At 44.6% G+C, this 18,879-nt stretch overlaps 3 protein-coding genes across 3 annotated transcripts; 2 read left to right on the forward strand and 1 right to left on the reverse strand.

Annotated features, from left to right (window-relative positions):
* Window positions 1-1,676: 1,676 nt before the first annotated feature.
* On the forward strand, window positions 1,677-4,827 carry LOC124702346 (GPN-loop GTPase QQT2-like). The gene is made up of 7 exons (XM_047234473.1): window positions 1,677-1,847; window positions 1,937-2,087; window positions 2,225-2,454; window positions 2,872-3,162; window positions 3,484-3,689; window positions 3,781-4,055; window positions 4,616-4,827. The coding sequence occupies exons 1-6, from the start codon at window positions 1,785-1,787 to the stop codon at window positions 4,052-4,054; spliced, it is 1,215 nt and encodes a 404-aa protein (XP_047090429.1). The 5' UTR covers window positions 1,677-1,784; the 3' UTR covers window position 4,055; window positions 4,616-4,827.
* A 1,017-nt stretch (window positions 4,828-5,844) lies between these two features.
* LOC124702347 (probable NADH dehydrogenase [ubiquinone] 1 alpha subcomplex subunit 5, mitochondrial) lies at window positions 5,845-8,661 on the forward strand. The gene is made up of 2 exons (XM_047234474.1): window positions 5,845-6,231; window positions 8,237-8,661. The coding sequence occupies exons 1-2, from the start codon at window positions 5,895-5,897 to the stop codon at window positions 8,419-8,421; spliced, it is 522 nt and encodes a 173-aa protein (XP_047090430.1). The 5' UTR covers window positions 5,845-5,894; the 3' UTR covers window positions 8,422-8,661.
* Window positions 8,662-11,707: 3,046 nt separating this feature from the next.
* On the reverse strand, window positions 11,708-15,958 carry LOC124698238 (AP2-like ethylene-responsive transcription factor AIL6). The gene is made up of 6 exons (XM_047230747.1): window positions 15,544-15,958; window positions 13,481-13,569; window positions 12,918-12,991; window positions 12,786-12,836; window positions 12,624-12,700; window positions 11,708-12,261 (listed from the first exon to the last, which is right to left on the reverse strand). The coding sequence occupies exons 1-6, from the start codon at window positions 15,956-15,958 to the stop codon at window positions 11,807-11,809; spliced, it is 1,161 nt and encodes a 386-aa protein (XP_047086703.1). The 3' UTR covers window positions 11,708-11,806.
* Window positions 15,959-18,879: the final 2,921 nt, after the last annotated feature.

The raw sequence follows: 18,879 nt of genomic DNA on the forward strand, positions 1-18,879 counted from the left end.
AATAAGCACTCAATTAATTATTTAATATTAAAAAATCTATTCTTAGATGCTACTTAGATATTGTCCTACAATGTCAAGAATAGTTTTCTTCGCCTTCATTTTTATGGTACTTAAGCAAGCGTACCAAAAAAAAAATCCTGAGCTAAAAAAATCCTACACAATAGTACTTGTCATTAGCACGTATAATTCTCGTGCAAAAAAAATGTAACAATGAATACACACCGTGCATATTGGATAAACCACTTCTTTACTATTCAATGATAGCATAATGTAAAAAATAAAATCACCAGATACATTTCTGTAGATAAATGTCTCAACATTATCTTTATTATTGAGAAAAGTATATACTTAGGTTTCTTTCTATGAATATTTACCCGTTTGGACTTTCTCGAATAACAACTGGTGATCTACTCGGTGAGCTTTTGCTACATGTGTATATTTGTCAGTCATTTATTTTACTCTATTATATGTTTTTAGTGACATAAACTTATGAAGACGACACAAATGATGCTAGTTATTATATGTTTTTAGTGACATAAACTTATGAAGATGAGACAAATGATGCTAGAAGGGAACAAAAGCTCAGCGAGTAGATCACTAGTTGATATTTCAAAAAGTCCAAACATGTGAATATTTAATACAGATAATGATGAGACATTTATCTACATGAATGCGTCAGGTTATTTTATTTTTTTACATTATGCTCTCATGGAATGGTAAAGAAGTGGTTCATCCAATATGCATAGTGAGTATTTTATGTTGCACTTTTTATTTTTTCACAAGAATTATGCATGCTAATGACAAGTACTGTTGTGCATGATTTTTTTTAGCTCACGAAGAATTTTTGGTACGCTTGATCAAGTACCATAAAAATGAAGCAGAAGAAAATATTCCTAACATTGTATGACACTAAGGAGCACCGAGGAGTATATTTCTAATATTAAATAGTTAATCAAATGATTATTTTATCTTCAAACGTACGGTTGTCAAAATATACTTTTTAATACACGTAAATGTTTACAACTAGTGTATTAACATGTTATGAGAAAAAAATAGAAGCCGCAGCAATGTACATGCATTTAACTAGTATAATAGTAAAGACATAAGGTATTCACCTTCAACATAATTAGGGATGATTCTCTCGCTTCAAAAAAGTAAAAATTAGGGATGATTCTTCTCTTTACCCAGCCAAAGTTCTATAAGCAACATACTAGTTGATGTTTTCTTTGCCTGATGTTACTGTCTAGAAATCTTATATTCATGAAATTCCTGCACCTTCGCGTGTGAACTTTGACAGGTTTGTCTACATATATGCGATCTTGCTAGGCATCACAAATTCACACTAGTCATGAACCTAAATCGAAACTAAAACCTAACCGGGGAGAGGGCAAATCGTGAATAGGGAACTGACCCGATGCGGCGTCGATTTCAATTTTCTGGACGCCATATCCATAGCCGCCTTCGTCGTCGCTGTGGGATTTGTACAGTATGCAGAGATCTCAGGATAGACCTTATATATGCATCTGTATACATTAGTTGACCTAATGAGGCCCACGAATAGGAATAATCTTCCTTCCTAGGTCGGTTAGCCCAACAGCCCACAAGCGATATACTCGGAATAGCTGGGGCTGGGGTCATTCGCCGTTTCCTTCCCGTCTTGCTTCCCCTTCTCCTCCCCTCTTCTCCGACTCCACGCACCGCTCTACCCCTCCCCGGCCAAGCCTAGGGTTTAGCGGCCGCGCCTCTCCACCCGCCGCCGTCTCTCGCCACCACCCGAGCCTCCAATGGAAGTCGACCCCGAACCTTCCGCGGAGAGCAAGCCCGTCGAGATGGACCTCGAGGACCAGGTACGCCGCCGCCGCCACCGAACTGACCCCCTTGGGAATTTATTTCCCCTTTTTTGGGGTTTTGATGCAATTGTTCATGGCCTACGCAGGCGGACGCAAAGGGGAAGGGCATGGCCGGCTCCGAGGAGGCGAAGGGGAAGGGCGAGGAGCTCGCGGACTCCATCGGGAACCTGTCCATCGGCGCGGGGCGCACCAGCTTCAAGAAGAAGCCGGTGATCATCCTCGTCATCGGCATGGCTGGTGCGTCGATTCCCTTCGTCAACCTCCAATTCACATGTTTAGCACTATGCATTCCCCACTGAACCCTATGATAGGTTGAGCTTTCATTGAGGAATTTGGGGATCGGGAGCTTTACTGTTTTGGTCTCTCCGTTGTAGGGACGGGGAAGACCACCTTCATGCACCGTCTGGTGTGCCACATGCAGGCAAAATCGAACATGAGGGGTTATGTGCTCAACCTCGACCCGGCGGTGATGACGCTGCCGTTCGGGGCCAACATTGATATCCGCGACACTGTGCGGTACAAGGAGGTGATGAAGGAGTACGGGCTTGGTCCCAATGGCGGTATCCTTACTTCGCTCAACCTGTTCTCAACCAAGTTTGATGAGGTATACATCCTATGTACTCCCTCCAATCCATATTAAGTGTCTACTGATTAGGTAGAGGGAGCATATATCTCACATGTTTGGAATTGTGGTCCTGTTGGTTTGTAATTTGTGTTGGCATCCTGTGCTATTTTAAGTTATAAAATGTGAAGTAGTGCAAACTTACAACCAACCCTGTCAAACATAATTGATTTGTTTCAATTTCCCTCATTCAACGTGAACTGTTGCATAAACTTTGCTTCATTTTTAGCTTATTAGTGTAGAGCTCACAGAAATGTATATGATCGCGTGCTGAACCATACCAACTTCGTTTTTGCGAATTTTGTATGCCGCATCTGCATTGGGTGCTATGTGGGGCATGTTCTTTTCCTTCATTCTTGTGTCATTCAGCTAATATATGTCATATATTCATTCTTGCAGGTTATATCTGTTATTGAAAGGCGAGCAGACCAGCTGGATTATGTTCTGGTTGACACCCCGGGGCAGATTGAAATCTTCACTTGGTCGGCTTCAGGAGCTATCATAACCGAAGCTTTCGCATCAACATTTCCAACGGTTGTTGCATATGTTGTTGACACTCCCAGGTCCACAAGCCCTGTAACATTTATGAGCAACATGATGTATGCGTGCAGTATCCTCTACAAGACCCGTTTGCCTCTGGTTCTGACATTTAACAAGGTTGATGTAGCTAAGCACGAGTTTGCTCTTGAGGTAGGTACACCCTTGTAATGCTTGCAGTTTCACTCTACTTAATTATCAATTATGTGCACTGGTATGGAGTATAGTTACCTGTTGTACGCACTGCACTGGTTCTGTGTTGGTTATACTTTTGTCAATATGTCATGTTTTAATTGACATGCTGTGGCATATGATATAAGTTTACTGAACATTTAAAGTATGAAAAATGAAATATAGTTATGCAAAAAGGGTTTTGGTCATGACATGTGTCCACGATGTTTACTCAATATTGCTCCTGGTTTGCATTTTTCCTCCATATTTTGGTAATGCGCCTTCATTTATTTGCTGGATCAGTGGATGCAAGACTTTGAAGCATTTCAGACAGCTTTGGATTCCGACTCATCGTACACCTCTTCATTTACCCGAAGTCTCTCTCTTGTGTTGGATGAATTCTACAAGAACCTACGGTCTGTTGGAGTATCCGCGGTATCTGGTACTGGAGTTGATGCATTTTTTGAAGCTATAGAAGCGAGCGCCAATGAATACATGGAGACTTACAGGTTTTTCCCTTACGATATGGTTCTATAACTTTGCTTAATGAACTGTCTGCTAAACATATTATTAACTACCCTTACCTAATGATCATATCAGGGCTGATCTGGACAAGAGGATTGCTGAAAAGGAGAGACTAGAGGCTGAGCGTAGAAATGAGAACATGGAAAGATTGAGGAGAGATATGGAGAAGTCCAAAGGACAAACTGTGGTGCTCAGCACTGGTTTGAAGGACAAAATTCCGTCTTCAGAAATGATGGGTGATGTGGATGAGGAGGAAGAAGATGAGGCGTTGGAGGATTTCAGGATTTCTGAGGATGATGATGAGGAGGATGAAGTAGAAGATGATGAAGTGAATCATTTGGGCTATTAAGGTAATAGTGTTTCTCCATTTATAATGTTGCTTTAAAGTGTTCTCATTAGTTGAATATCTAGTATATAGTCAGAATCAATGTACTGATGCTATCGGGGCATTCATTCTAACCTGCATTTTTTAATGTAACATAATCATGATCTGTTTGGGGTCAGAGTAAAGGCATATACTCTTTGGGGTCAGAGTAAAGGATATCTAACATGCAGATTCACATCAATGTGTAGTTTCTTCTGCAAATTTGAGATCTCAACAAGGGTGATATTGCATTGCTGTTGTAATACCGACTTGTGATATTTTTGTTCTTGATAAGATGACCAACTCGATATGTTGATTTCCTTAAGGATATAGGTTTATCAAGTGTACAGATTCACATTCAGTGTGTTGTTTCTTGCAAATTTTAGATCTCAACATGGGTGATATTGCGTTGCTGTTAGTCCAACTTGTGATGCTTTAGTTGTTGATAAGAGATCCCTTAAACGAGATATAATTTTCCTCAAAGTTCAGTGAAGAGGTTTCAAGATTCTTTAATTCCATTCTCATGTCGTTAAGCTGTGTTGACAGGTGGTTGAACTGGAAAGGGCATTTACTTTGGGTGTTCAGGAGAACCAGATCAAGAGTGGTGTTTGTTTTCTAGATATTTCGGTGGAAATGAAATGCTGTTTGATATCACTAGGTGGCTGACTGTAAATGAACTTGCACTTTGTCAAACTCGTACACGAGATTGAGCTTGAATCCCATCGATAAGCTGAATTGTTCTTGTTTGGTGATTCTTATGAATCGTCTCCTCGACTTGTTCTGCAAACTAACTAAACCTTACCTGTTACTCATCCTCAGGGGCTTTTCGTTGTTAAAAATATCTTCTTGCTCCAAAACGTTGCCCAAAAGTAATCTTCTCAGCAAGTTATGTTTACTGAGAAGCGAATCAGGCTATTACAGTCGATAAACTACATTGTAGTTTGTGAGTGAAAATCTACAGAGTATATGGCCATATTGGTGTGTTTGGATTGCTACAATTTTTTTTGGTCATGACCAAAAGATTGAACCTTGTTTGGATGGTTTCCAATTTTCTTGCTTCCAATGCTCCACTACTAACTCTAATTTACCTTTTTAGCCAATGTTGGCCAACTTATTGGCAAAGACTAGTAGCTCAATTTAGTAGTAGGTCAATTTTGGGAGGAGGCGTTTTGGCTCATAGGAGCAAATGCTCCCATTATACAAAATAATTAAAAAATAATTTTAAAAATGACAAAAAAATTTGACATAATTTTCTTGGTGTACATCATGACATTCTATGTTAGTGCACAAGTTTTCGTGGAGAAACAACATTTTATGTGGCGTGTACAAAAAAGACAAAAAAATGTCCTGTACGTAGTCATGTTATAGCATCAAAATTTGTCTTTTTTACAGGAGCCACAATTTTTTTTAGTTTTTTTTGAAAACTTGTGTACGAACATAAAATATGTAGATGTACATGTAAAATTTTATTTTAGAATTTTTTGACATTTCAAAATGTTGATTCATATAATGGGAGCAAATGCTCCTATGAGCCAAAGTGAATATCCCGTCAATTTTGGGCACAAACGAAACAAACCCTACATATTAGCTAAACGTTGTTCTTCGAAAATTCGAAGCTGTGTTCAACAGTGGAAAGACTCAAGAAAAGCACCAAGCCCAAGCAACAATACACTCCTGAAACGCCAGCCCAGCCCACTAAGAACGAGAAAATGGCCCACGCCATCATCTCCATTTCCCCCATCCATTGCAGCCACGGTCGCACCTCAATCGCACCCGCACCTCACCAGACAGAGACGCCACCAGCACACAAGAAGACGGCGGCGGGATGTTCCTCCGGCGGATCCTCAGCGGCGGGGGCGGGCTGGCGGCCCTGCGCTCCGCGCGGGCGGTGAAGCAAACGACGGGGATCGTGGGGCTCGAGGTGGAGCCCGAGGCGCGGAAGGTGCTCATCGGGCTCTACACGCGCGCCCTCGACGAGATCAAGGCCGTCCCCGAGGACGAGGGCTACCGGAAGGCCGTCGAGTCCTTCACCCGCCACCGCCTCCAGATCTGCCAGGAGGAGGACGACTGGAAGCGCATCGAGGACCGCATCGGCTGCGGCCAGGTCGAGGAGCTCATCGAGGAGGCGCAGGACGAGCTCAAGCTCATCGGCAAGATGATCGGTTCGTTGCCCCCCTCTCTGCCAACCCTCCCATGTCGCTCCCATTTCACTCTACGATCACCCCCTGTTTGCTTGCCTCGATTAGTTGGGTTTATTTGATATCGAGGTCCGATCTATGTGGAATAATTAGGGTATTCGCTGTGCGGGACTACCTGCTACACTTCTGTTCCATTCAACTTATACGTTTGACCTGATAGGCGATTTACCGATTCGTGCACTAGAACATTTACAGCAATTAGTAGTACGAGTTTGTGATTACTGTATACGCCTGATTTTGTCTAGCTAAGCCTAATATTGAAATGAGTCTGAAATCTGGCTATGTTGTTGGGTCGACTCTGAACTTGTTGTCGCCTGCTGTTCGCATATTTGCTCCAATTGTTTTGGAGTGATGGCACAGGAAGGGAGGAATCTGATGTCGTTACCAGTGAAAAATAAGACATCAAATTATCCAGAAGCACCTCAACTTGTAGTTTTCGTAAGAAAGAGGTCTACATACCGAGTTATTATTCCCTTACAGGGAGATAGTTGTTCTGCCATAATTCCATTTGACCAACTTCATGGGCGCTTTTTTGTCGAAAAAACGCAATGGGTCTTTGCGTTTTATTTCAATTAGAAGTTACTGTTTCTTTCAAGCCTCCTAAGAGCACCCACGGGCGCCAGGGATTTAATCACATCTGTCTTGCATAGTTCCCGGCCGTTTTCATTGCATCGACGCATACATAAGCCACCGACGCTTGGACAATACATGGAAATCAGAGTTAGCTGGCTGCCGGTGCTTACTGTTTCCAGGAACTAACTCAATTAGCGTCTCAATTAGCACCAACAGATTGTGGGTGCTCTAAGATCATCCACAATGCGGCACTAATTCGCCGACGCTAGGAGTAAAATACTGGCCGTTTTGGTAGTTGCACCATCGTTCCTGGCTGTTTTTCTAGTGTAAGCGCAAAAACTGGAGCGGGACAGTTACACAATACGTGTAAAAATCAGGGCTCTCAGGCGCTGGGCGCTAGCTGCATTTTGGCAACTGACATGAACCCACAGATTTTAAGCACCTCTGCATTGGCCATGCTCTAAGAGGAAGATATTACAACAGATATGCAGTTAGGGTTGTCCCAGATCATCGGCAGAGCTACCCTAAGTTCGGTGATGCCAGCTCTGGCCCAAAGCTTGGCTTCCTCTGTTCTGCGCGAGACCAGGGTGTTGATTGCTGGTTTTGCGTCATTGAACCCACAGTTGTTGCGCATCATCCAGGTGGTGAGCAGTGTTGCGGAAGCAAGGCCCTTATGCATGGGTTTATTAGGGTGTATTGCCAGGCCCTTATATCATGGGGGCTTTAGCAAGTGAGATAGGCTGACTAGATGCATTAAGCTCTTTATGGCACCGAATTTTCTTAGGTCCGAGTTACCTTCTCTGAATTTAGGAATTCCTATCTTGTACACATATGATTGCTTGTCTTATGCTAGTTCGTTTTGTCTATGGGAGTGATCAGATCACACTGCGCAAACTAGATGGCAGATGAGGTGTACTACCTCCGGTCGGTTTTAATCGACGCGGGAGTGTGCCTACTTATATACTAGGGTTGCGTTAGCTCCGCGTCGATCTTTTCTGATCGGAGGGAGTAACAGATGATATTCCGTTTTAGTGTATTTGATGTTCAGAGCAAACATCATACTTGTGAATCTTTAATCTGGGGGACTGTCACCTTATATGCTTCATACCTAACACAGTAAAAGAACTGTTTCTTTCAGTGTGATAAATTGAAAAGCAACCTGTTGGTTGGTTATGTAAGATGTTTTGTTGAATGCAAGAACTGAAACATTTTCTCGCTAATCACTGATTTGCGAAGTTACTCACTGTGGATGCACTTCATTGATGCTTTTGTTGATTGCTGTTTTTTTTAGAACCGTGAGATGCTTTAGGCAATTATGTATACTATGCGAATCTCCAGTTGATACAAAAACTTTCATTATCAGTTCGTTTAATTACTATGTCGCAATGCATGGCAGAGTGGGATCCCTGGGGCGTTCCTGATGACTACGAATGTGAGGTTATTGAAGATGACACACCTATTCCCAAGCATGTTCCTCAGCACAAGCCTGTTGCACTTCCTGAGGAGTTCTTCAAGGCACTAGATGCCATGAAAGCAGATCCAGCTCTGAAGGGTGATTCTCCTCCACAAGTGAAGTCATGAAACTTGAGCTCTCTGAGATGCATGCACCTTTTGCAGTGTGTAGTGAGACTAGTTTCATGTGTCCTTTGACTGCAATATGCTTGATGTAGCAAGCAGAATAAATTTGTTTGTCAATGTGAATGTGAATGTGTTTTTAACGCATCACTTCAACACAGTAAAGCTTGTCTGATGAGTTAATTACTGCGAACATTGTTTATTGTTTTCTGTTAATTGATGTTGATGAAAGATTAAAAGCTCAAATGCTAGTTGTTTTTTTATTACCATTTCATGTTCTATAGAAGCCAGCACTCCCTTGGTGACAGCGACTGGTGATTGCCTGGAACCTATATTGGAAATTACTTCAGCATTTTAGAACCACCGGTTCTATAGATATTTAGCAGATGTTCCTTTAGGTAGTAAACTTGTAATGGTACAGTATTTTTTCTCTGCATACACTAATTTCTTTTTCAAGAATTATAACTATTTAAGAAAAAAAAGGGTGTTCATCATCATGAAGTAAAGCCAGATCAAGTCAAAAATAATGCAATGTTTCCTAAACGAAAACTCATGTAATGGTATAGTCAACACTGGAGCAAAATTAAGGAAATTATGTAATAGATCTATTAGACAATGAATCAGTATCTGTTGCATTTGCCGGGCAATGTGGTTATTGTTAATGAACCTGGCAGGGCTTGCCAATGCTCAAGGACACGCAGGCTAGAGAGGTTTTCGACAGCCTTGTGAAGATCGAGGTCAGTAATCGCTGGCTGATGGACATGGCAGAGGACAACTACGATGCCATGGATTTGATCAGACTATGGTCTGCCCTTGAAAGGATTGAGACTACATTCAGCAAAATCAACCTACCACAGACTTTGGCAGGGGGCGGAGAGGTTTGCAGCTGCAAATTGTATTCGGAATGCAGGGTGCCTCTCAAGTGCCAAATCTTCATGTGGCTAGCAATCAAACACAGGCTTTGGACGACTGGCCGAAGGCAAGCCACGGTTTACACCTTGTGTCTCCAGGAACCTGAATCTACCGAGCACATTCTTGGCCGATTTTTTTTAATAATATGAATCAATTATTTATTTCTAGGAATAGCCCGCATTTTCAACAAATTTCAAAAGTGTGACTCGGGGGCCAACAGCGGACCGAGCGGAGTTTAGAAAACCTACTGGGAGTCAGCCGCCTGTCGCACTAGTTGGTCGATAGCTGACTAATTGGTTTGCATGGTTTTGGTTTAAACTTAGTAGGAGTGATATCCCTGGGCAGTTCTCGCGCCATTCTTTTGCCGCCACCGCTTTCCCACTATATGTTCCCGCCACCGCTGTTCCGCCATATGTTCCCGCCACAGCACACAACAGAACTATGTCGGTATGCAGACTCCTCCACCTGAGCCCACACAGGAGACGCAGTATGATCCCGAGTCCGGGTCCTGGATCCCTGCTTGCAACGCCAAGGACCTGGACATGTTCGGTTGGACACCCCGTGCTACGCCACCCCCATGACAGCCCAGACGCCGTCCCGACTGATGTATGACCTATGTATGAGACATTTATGTATGCATGACCTATGTATGAGACATTTATGTATGCATGACCTATGTATAGAGATTTCTGTCGCCCATTTTTCCCGCCACTTTTCTTCCAGTCACATCTTCCCGCCACTAGTAGGAAACTAGCTATAGGCGGGAGGCTATTATGTGGCGCACCTGTTTTGCATGCGCCACAGAAATAATTCATGTGGCGTAGCGTATTTTTGTGGCGCACCACACTCACATGCGCCACAGAAATAATGTGGGCCCCACCCCGGCCAGGTCTAATAATTGGTTTCACAATTTCTGTGACGCACAGGACCACGTGCATCAAAATAAGACATTCTATCTATCTAGTGAAACCATTTGCACAGGGGCGGGGAAGACTGCAACACAAACAGTAACATTAAACCATATACATAAGCACATACAAATATGCATAAATAAAATTCTGTCAAAACATATCGGCGGTCTGGTGGACGACGAAACTGAACTTCGGGGTGGATCATGATCATAGTTCGCACACATGAAAAATTTCATGCCAAACTGTTCAGAGAAATCCTCCGCCTGCTTAACCTTTGCAAAATGGCCGCACCAACACTGCTCTGCTGTCACACCCTGCGGCAAACTTGCAGCCTTAGCCTTCGTCGGCCTAGACTCCTGGTCAGAGCACGACACACTCATGGTAGCTAAGCGTGAGACGGCAGGAAAAAGAGGGGTGGCGGAAACATATGGCGGGAGAGCGGTGGCGGAAACATATGGCGAGAAAGCGGTGGCAGCAAAAGAATGACGCGAGAACTCCTACTAACCCTAAACCAAAACCATGTTAGCCGGTTGGGTACAGGCTGGTCGGTCTGTAGTTGACCAATTGGTCAGCTATCGACCAACTAGTGCTGTCGGTTTTCTAAACTCCGATCGGTCCGCTACTGACCGACCGAGTCACACTTTTGAAATTTATTAAAAACACGTGCTGTTCCTAGAAATAAATAATTAATTCGTATTATTAAAAAAATCGCCCCACATTCTTGTGCAATGTGTCTTTGCCAGACAAGTGTAGCACTTGGAGTGCCCCAGCTTGAGGTTGTGGCACTGGTCTTGGATGATCACCTGAAGGATTGGTGACTAAATACTCGCAACAACCTTGATGGGAGAAGAAAAAAGAAATTGGATGCCTGGACCACTCTGATATGCTGGAGCTTATGGAAGCAGCGCAATGCCAAGGTATTTGGCAACCTGACATGAGTATGCAATGAAGATGTATTTGCTGCCAGGATTGTGGAGAACATGAAGCTCTGGACAGAGTCACAGAACTAACTCTCACACAACTGAATCTCTACCTGCATTCAAAAGGACAACATGCACACACGCACAAAAATAAAATGTGGGAGGTGATGAAATCCTCCGACGCACGAGTGAAGGAAACAAAAACTGCCATGTGTTGGATATCCCGTCAAGGTAAATCACATTAACAGAACTTCTGAACCAAGTACACCATTCTTGTTCAAACGAACCCATTAACAGATAACTTAACCAATATCATTCTGAGGTGCACCACAAATTTCAGTTCAGTGGCGTTGAAGGACATGCTCTAGACAGTCCCAGCTACTACTACTGCCCATCTAGGCTTAGCCCTAATGTCGCTATCGCTTCTCAAAAGCAGCATCTAGTCAAGTTCACTAGCTGTCTTAAACCCATCATTACAGATAAAGATGACAGATTAACCAAACGGCACGGCTATACCTATGTTCAGGTGGTCAGTTCCACACCAGCACCAGCAAAAGGTGGATCTATCACATCCCAGTTACCCAGGTCCCAACCAAAACACATCGGATCACTTCTCCAAAAGCACCGGCACCTATCAGAATCCAGTGACTAAACGGCAGGGTTGGCAAGCTGAAGGATACCGTCAACCACTTCCATCTTGCCGTCGAGCTGCACCTTCTGCTCCACTTCGCCGAAGGGCCAGTAGAAGCCAGGCACCCCGACGCCGCCGTAGCTCGACAGCGGCAGAGCGTGCATGGGCGCAGCAGAGGGCGGGAGCTGCAGAAGGGTGTGGAGGAGGCAGGGCGACACGCCGTTGCTCAGCTGCTGGGGGAATGGAGGCGCGGAGGCGGCGAAGGTGATCTGCTGGCCCTGCTGCGCTTCTGGCGCTGCTGGCGGCTTGTAGTTGTAGCTGTTCAGCCGCCTCCCTGGCCCGTTGATCGGAAGGTCACTGCGGGCGATCGCCTCCAGGTTGTACCGGCTCGCTTGGAAGTTGGTGACCGCGTTGTCGCCCCTGAACTTGATCGCCGCTATGTCGTACGCCTCCGCCGCTTCTTCTTCAGTTGCTGAAAAGAGCAATTTGGTTAGTGCAAATGAGCAACTACAAGCCAGTCAATCATTTCAGTGTGCAGCAACAGCAACAGAGGGAAAGAGCTTGCATGATACAATAGTGTAATGGCCCTAAGAGTTATCTATACAACTGTAAAATACTATCGATCACCAGTACATAGCTACAACCAAGTAATAAACTGTTGCTGGCACTAATATTTAGCAATTAATATAACGAATTATTTGTAGAGAAAAAGCCATATCAACACTAGCGGTAGTACATCCAAAGTTCATGTCATGGCATCAGAAACGCCACGTTATCTACTAACGAAAAATAGTTCATACGACCATAGATCCCATGTATCAGCATTTCACATACCAAAAGTCCCAAGATACAAGTCCTTGTTGCCTGCAACACGACCAATTCTTGCCTGCCAGCGTCCATGTTGGTGGTGCCTGACAAAACATTTCAGTGACTAGGTTGAGCAGATTGTCACTGATACTGATCAGACTGAGGATTTCCTGTACTCGAAATAATTACCTTGTGACACCTCTGTAGATGGATGCACCTCTAGAAAAGCCACTGCTCTTCCTGCATATTTACACCAGATACTTGTAAGCACAAATATAGTGCCTGACAGGCAGACACGAGTACGAAGTTATAAACAGAGACCTCCTCAGTGAAGCTACAAGTTCCAGCCTGCTTATGTTTTGCATCTCCTCAATCTCCTTGATGTAGTTTTCTTTCTGAAAAGAGAATTTAGGTCCATCAAAAGAAAAGATGTTAATATACATATGAATGTGTCTTTAAAATAAAGCGATGAACCATGCATGAAGCTCCACACAGAAGGGTACGCACATATTGCTGAGTTCAGAACAAGGCAAGTTTAACAAACAGTGAGAATTTACACAGGATTCTAACTACTTAAGAAATAATATTATTATATCATAAAAAATAAATTCAATAAACCAACAGAGTAAAACGGTGCAACTATAAAAATATGCAACTTTCCGGTAGGCAGAAAGGACCTAAATTTATGTCTTTCAGTCCGTACTAGAGCATGAGTTCAGGGATGTGATAGGACTAGATATATTTAAAAAAAAGTACAGAAGGAGGCACATAAGTTCTTGTTAATACATATTAGGAATCATAAGACTCACGATATCTTTCTGAAGAATAAAATTAGCAGCATCTAAACTGAACCATGTAGGGAATCAGGAAAGGGTGACACTTACAGGGAAGTTGATGATAGCGTTAGCACCCCAGTATTTCAGCGCGGCAATATCATATGCCCTAGCAGCCCTATCTTCTTTTTCATAGCCACCTGCACAGTACCATGCAGTTCTTTCAAGTTTTCTTCCAAATGTGGTGCTGAAAATGCAGTACAATAAGAAGCAGGAGGTTGACTGTTCATACCCAAGTAAACTGAAGCCCCACAGAGTCGTCAGAATAGCAACAAGCACAAAAATAGTAGACAATTGAAGGCAAGTTAGTTTAAACCAGTGGAGGAGAGAAAAACAGCACTGACTGCATAGACGAAAAATGTACAACTCTCTCATGTTATTCATGTAAGGAAAAACAATGCATAGCACTTAGTACCTAACTGAGCAGAATATACACTAAGGTGCCCTTAGTGTTGCCGTCGATGCACACATTGATATACCATTGAATTAAAACCAAGTAGCAAATGTGAGCCGAAGGTGGTTAATTAGTTACAAATAGGCAGCATTTCTCTGTACTAGATATATTTTGGTTAACAGAAGCTTTTGCACGTGGCGATCTATGCCAAATTCAAAGAAGAAGTAGTACACATCGAGCTTACGGTTGTAGTGATAAGCAAGGTATGCTACTGCTAGCAATAATCTAGAGAGCAGTTGCTTCTCAAGACAACAAGGAATGCCACATAAATTTCCACTCATACTACTTGGTTAATTCCCAACATACTGTAGAATTTCCTAAATACTTTGCTGCAGAGTGCAGAAGGCCGAATATGGAAATACAGCAGGGTGCACCCGACAGGTTTTTCCTGGAATTTACAGAAGTGTACAAGTTTTTCACCTCTAGGCTCTAGTAGTATCACTTGCTCTACCGATCGCCTGGAAACCTTTACTACGGCTAGCGCAAATTCAAGTATAGGCATGCATTGTACAAGTGTACGTATCACCCCCACCCTACGCACGTACATACAACAAAATTCTCCTGGTCATCAACGAAGCAGGAAGCAGGAAGCAGGACACATGGAAACAAGAGCAGCGGAAAGAAGCGAGTCATTCCAGAACCAGTTTTGGCGGTTGGTGATACTGGTGCTTAGCTGTGTCCTACCAGTCTACCACAAAAGTGGTCAGACATGCAGGCCCATTTTCAAAATTCGAAACTCCCTCCGTGACCGTGCGTGGAAGAAGGAAGATGCAGACGAAAACAAAAGAGACTGCTGACTGCTGGCAATGCAGATAAAACAGGGAAAGGAAAACGGAAGCACGACCCAATTTAAGCAGGAATGGGGTAGAAACAAAACAAAACCGGGAAAGGGCAAAAAAGCTGCACTGGCAAAGCTGGCGTAACCTGGCACCTACTACCCACGGAAGATTGACCTGTAACGGCTCATAATAAGAAAATTTTACCAAGGTAGATTGTTTCGTTCTCTCACGTTTTGCTGGTGATTAGTGCCAAGAAATGGAGGTAAATTGCAGGTAAAAAGAATTAATTTCAGTAAAAAAAAAAGAAACGGAGGAAGAAAGGAAAAGGCGGTCAAAGAGGTGGCCCACTGCCAGGGGTTCCGCGGAGGGATAACCCGGGGGTGAGTAGTCCACGTCGTCATCATCACGAACGGAGATGCTGTGTCACCTCACGCACGCAGCTTGCTAGCAGTAGCACGCGATCTCTATCTCACGCACGCGGAACTCTCTTCCCGAAACGGCGGCAGGCATCCCATCCATCATTCCATCGTATCTCCCTTTTACCCACCGTACACAAGGGAAGATCCGCACCCGCACAGGGAACGCCGTCACGTCGATGCGCCGCGGGCCGGGCCGGTAATCATCACCGTTGATGCTTAGATTAATTAACGAGTAGTACTACTAGTACTCCTAACATGTCGGAGACGGGGTTAATATCTAGAGGTAATAATCAGTAGTCACCTTGTCGTCCCTTGCGCTTCTGGCCTTCCCTCCGGCACGTGTTGTCCCAGAGGTGCGCCTCGTACCGCCCCGTCCACCTGTGCCTGCCACCGCGCGCACGTGACACCACCAGTTAGCGGATAATCACGTGAGCGATTAAAAAACTAATCACACTCCCTAACCACACTTATCAGTTGCTAAGCAGCGTCGGAGGTAGTACCTGGTCACCCCGCGGTAGCGCGACGTCCTCTCGCCCACGCTCGGCATCAGCGGCAGCGACGGCGACGGCGACCGCGGCGCGGAGGAGGAGCTCCCGGAGGTGGCCACGGTAGACGTCGGCGCCGCGATGGCGAGGGCCTCCGGACCGAAGCCGGCGCTGCCGTTGCCGTGGACGTCGACGTTGTTGTAGGAGGACTGCAGGAGGAGGAGGCGGTTCGGGCCGGCGCCTGGCGGAGGAGGAGGAGGTGGCAGCGGGGCTGCGTTGAAGAAGTCGTCGGCGGAGAAGCCGTCGAAGGGGAAGAGCAGCGCGTCGGGCAGGCTCGCCGCCGTCATGGGCGTGAAGGCGAACGAGGTGGCGCCGGACGTCGGCGGCGACATCGTCAACCACCCAACGACGTACGTAGCTAGGGGTTTGATGATGGGTTCTTTTCTGTGGAGAGAGAGAGAGAGGGAGACGACGTGAGGAAGAGCAGAAGATGGGCGGCGCTCCGTGGCCGGGGGCGGAGGAAAGGAGGAGAGGGCGAGGGCGAGGAGGCGGGGGTGTATTTATAGGGGAGGCGGGTGATGATGACGGGCGGGACTTCTCCCCTCGTCCCGTCTCGTCTCGTTGGGCTGGTCTTCCTTCCGGGCGCTTGAGGAGGTGGGGGCTATGGAATTTGGAGATGGGGTAGGTGGGTACCCGGGTCGCTATGCTGTGCACTTTTGTCCTCACCTCACCCGCAGGCTGCGCCCGTCTTTTGTTCGCCGGCTCAAGCACTGGGTCTTCCGCGCGGCGGTCTCCATTTTTATATTTCAACCTGAGTATTCTTGTTGATCGTCTATGTGATGTGTACATGCACATAGTAGACGGTAAGGGATGCACAGAATGCTAAATTCGGTGCAACCGATGCTGGCAGTGAACTGTACATCATGGAGAGCTTCCATGACATCAGGATGGTGAACAACCGTTCTGTAGTCGAACAAACACATGAGATACAGTGCATTGCGAAAGAGGTTGAACTCCTTAAGTGTGCCTTACCTGACAAGTTTGTGGCTAGATGCATCATCGCTAAGTTTCCCCCTTCATGGAGGAACTTTGCCACAACTCTCAAACACAAGAGACAGGAGATATCAGTTGAAAATCTGATAGCGTCTCTTGATGTTGAGGAGAAAGCTCGGGCAAAGGATACTCCTGAGAAAGGAGAGGGTCAGTCTAGTGCCAACATGGTGCAGAAGAAACCCTACAACAAGAATAAAGGAAATAACAAGCCCTCCTTCAATAAGCCTATGAAGACTACAACCTTCAAGAAGAAGAAGATGATATACAAAGCAGATATGAGCTGCTTTACCTGTGGAGAGACTGGCCACTTTTCTAAGGACTGTCCAGAGAGGGCAAACCGCAAGAAAAAGGCGAGGCAAGTCAACACGGTGACGGCTAGTAATGCTGATGGGTACGGTAATCTCTTTACTGTTCTTTCAGTATTTCAATCTCCATGTTGGTAGATTGATACATATGCTAATGTTCATGTATGGTTTGTTGGGTCAAACCGTTTTTTGGATATGTCGGCTGCAAAGTTGCAGAATGCATGGATACTGCTTGTGACGGTAAAGCACACGTCCGTTGGGAACCCCAAGAGGAAGGTATGATAAGTACAACAGCGAGTTTTCCCTCAGTAAGAAACCAAGGTTATCGAACCAGTAGGAGATGAAGATCACGTGAAGGTTTTTGGTGAAGGAGTGTAGTGCGGCGCAACACCAGGGATTCCGGCGCCAACGTGGAACCTGCACAACACAATCAAAATACTTTGCCCCAACTTAACAGTGAGGTTGTCAATCACACCGGCTTGCTGAAAACGAAAGATTAAACATATGGTGTGGAAAATAATGTTTGCTTGCATAAAATAAAAGAGAACAATGATTGCAGTAGGTTGTATTTCAGATGTAAAAGAATGGACCGGGGCCCACAGTTCACTAGTGGTGTCTCTCCAATAAGATAAATAACATGTTGGGTAAATAAATTATAGTTGGGCAATTGACAAATAGAGAGGGCATAACAATGCACATACATATCATGATAACTACTATGAGATTTACTTAGGGCATTACAACAAAGAACATAAACCGCCATCCAGCATGCATCTATGCCTAAAAAGTCCACATTCGGGTTAGCATCCGCACCCCTTCCAGTATTAAGTTGCAAACAACAGACAATTGCATTAAGTACTCTGCGTAATGTAAACAATACAAATATACTTAGACAAAGCATTGATGTTTTATCCCTAGTGGCAACAGCACATCCACAACCTTAGAACTTTCTGTCACTGTCCCATATTCAATGGAGGCATGAGCCCACTATCTAGCATAAATACCCCCTCTTGGAGTTACAATTATCAACTTGGCCAGAGCCTCTACTAGCAACGGAGAGCATGCAAGATCATAAACAACATATATGATAGATCAATAATCAACTTGACATAGTATTCCATATTCATCGGATCCCAACAAACACAACATGTAGCATTACAAATAGATGATCTTGATCATGATAGGCAGCTCACAAGATCTAAACATGATGGCATAATAGGAGAAGACAACCATCTAGCTACTGCTATGGACCCATAGTCCAAGGATGAACTACTCACGCAACAGTCCGGAGGCGGGCATGGTGATGTAGAGCCCTCCGGTGATGATTCCCCTCTCCGGCAGGGTGCCGGAGGAGATCTTCTGAACCCCCCGAGATGGGTTTGATGGCGGCGGCGTCTCTGGAACTATTCTCGTATTTTGGCTCTCGGTACTAGGGTTTTCGGAGACGAAGGAATAAATAGGCGAAGGGGCAGAGTCGGGGGAGCCAGGGGGCTCCCGCCCTATGGGGTGGCCCCCCTGCTGGCCTTCCTCGACTCTTCTTCGGACTTCTGGAACACTTCGTGGAAAATAGGGCCGTGGGCTTTTGTTTCGTCCAATTCCTAGAATATTTGTAAACTAACTTTTCGGAAATAAAAAAACAACAGAAAACAGGAACTGGCACTGTGGCATCTTGTTAATAGGTTAGTCCCAGAAAATGCATAAAAACATTATAAAGTGTGAATAAAACATGTAGGTATTGTCATAAAACTAGCATGGAACATAAGAAATTATAGATACGTTGGAGACGTATCAAGCATCCCCAAGCTTAGTTCCTACTCGCCCTCGAGTAGGTAAACGATAAAAAGAATAATTTCGAAGTGACATGCTACCAACATAATCTTGATCAATACTATTGTAAAGCATATGAGATGAATGAAGTGACTCAAAGCAATGGTCTATAGTTTGCTAACAAAAAG

The sequence above is a fragment of the Lolium rigidum genome, chromosome 3 (genome assembly GCF_022539505.1).
Source record: "Lolium rigidum isolate FL_2022 chromosome 3, APGP_CSIRO_Lrig_0.1, whole genome shotgun sequence".
NCBI classification, from domain to species: Eukaryota; Viridiplantae; Streptophyta; class Magnoliopsida; order Poales; family Poaceae; genus Lolium; species Lolium rigidum.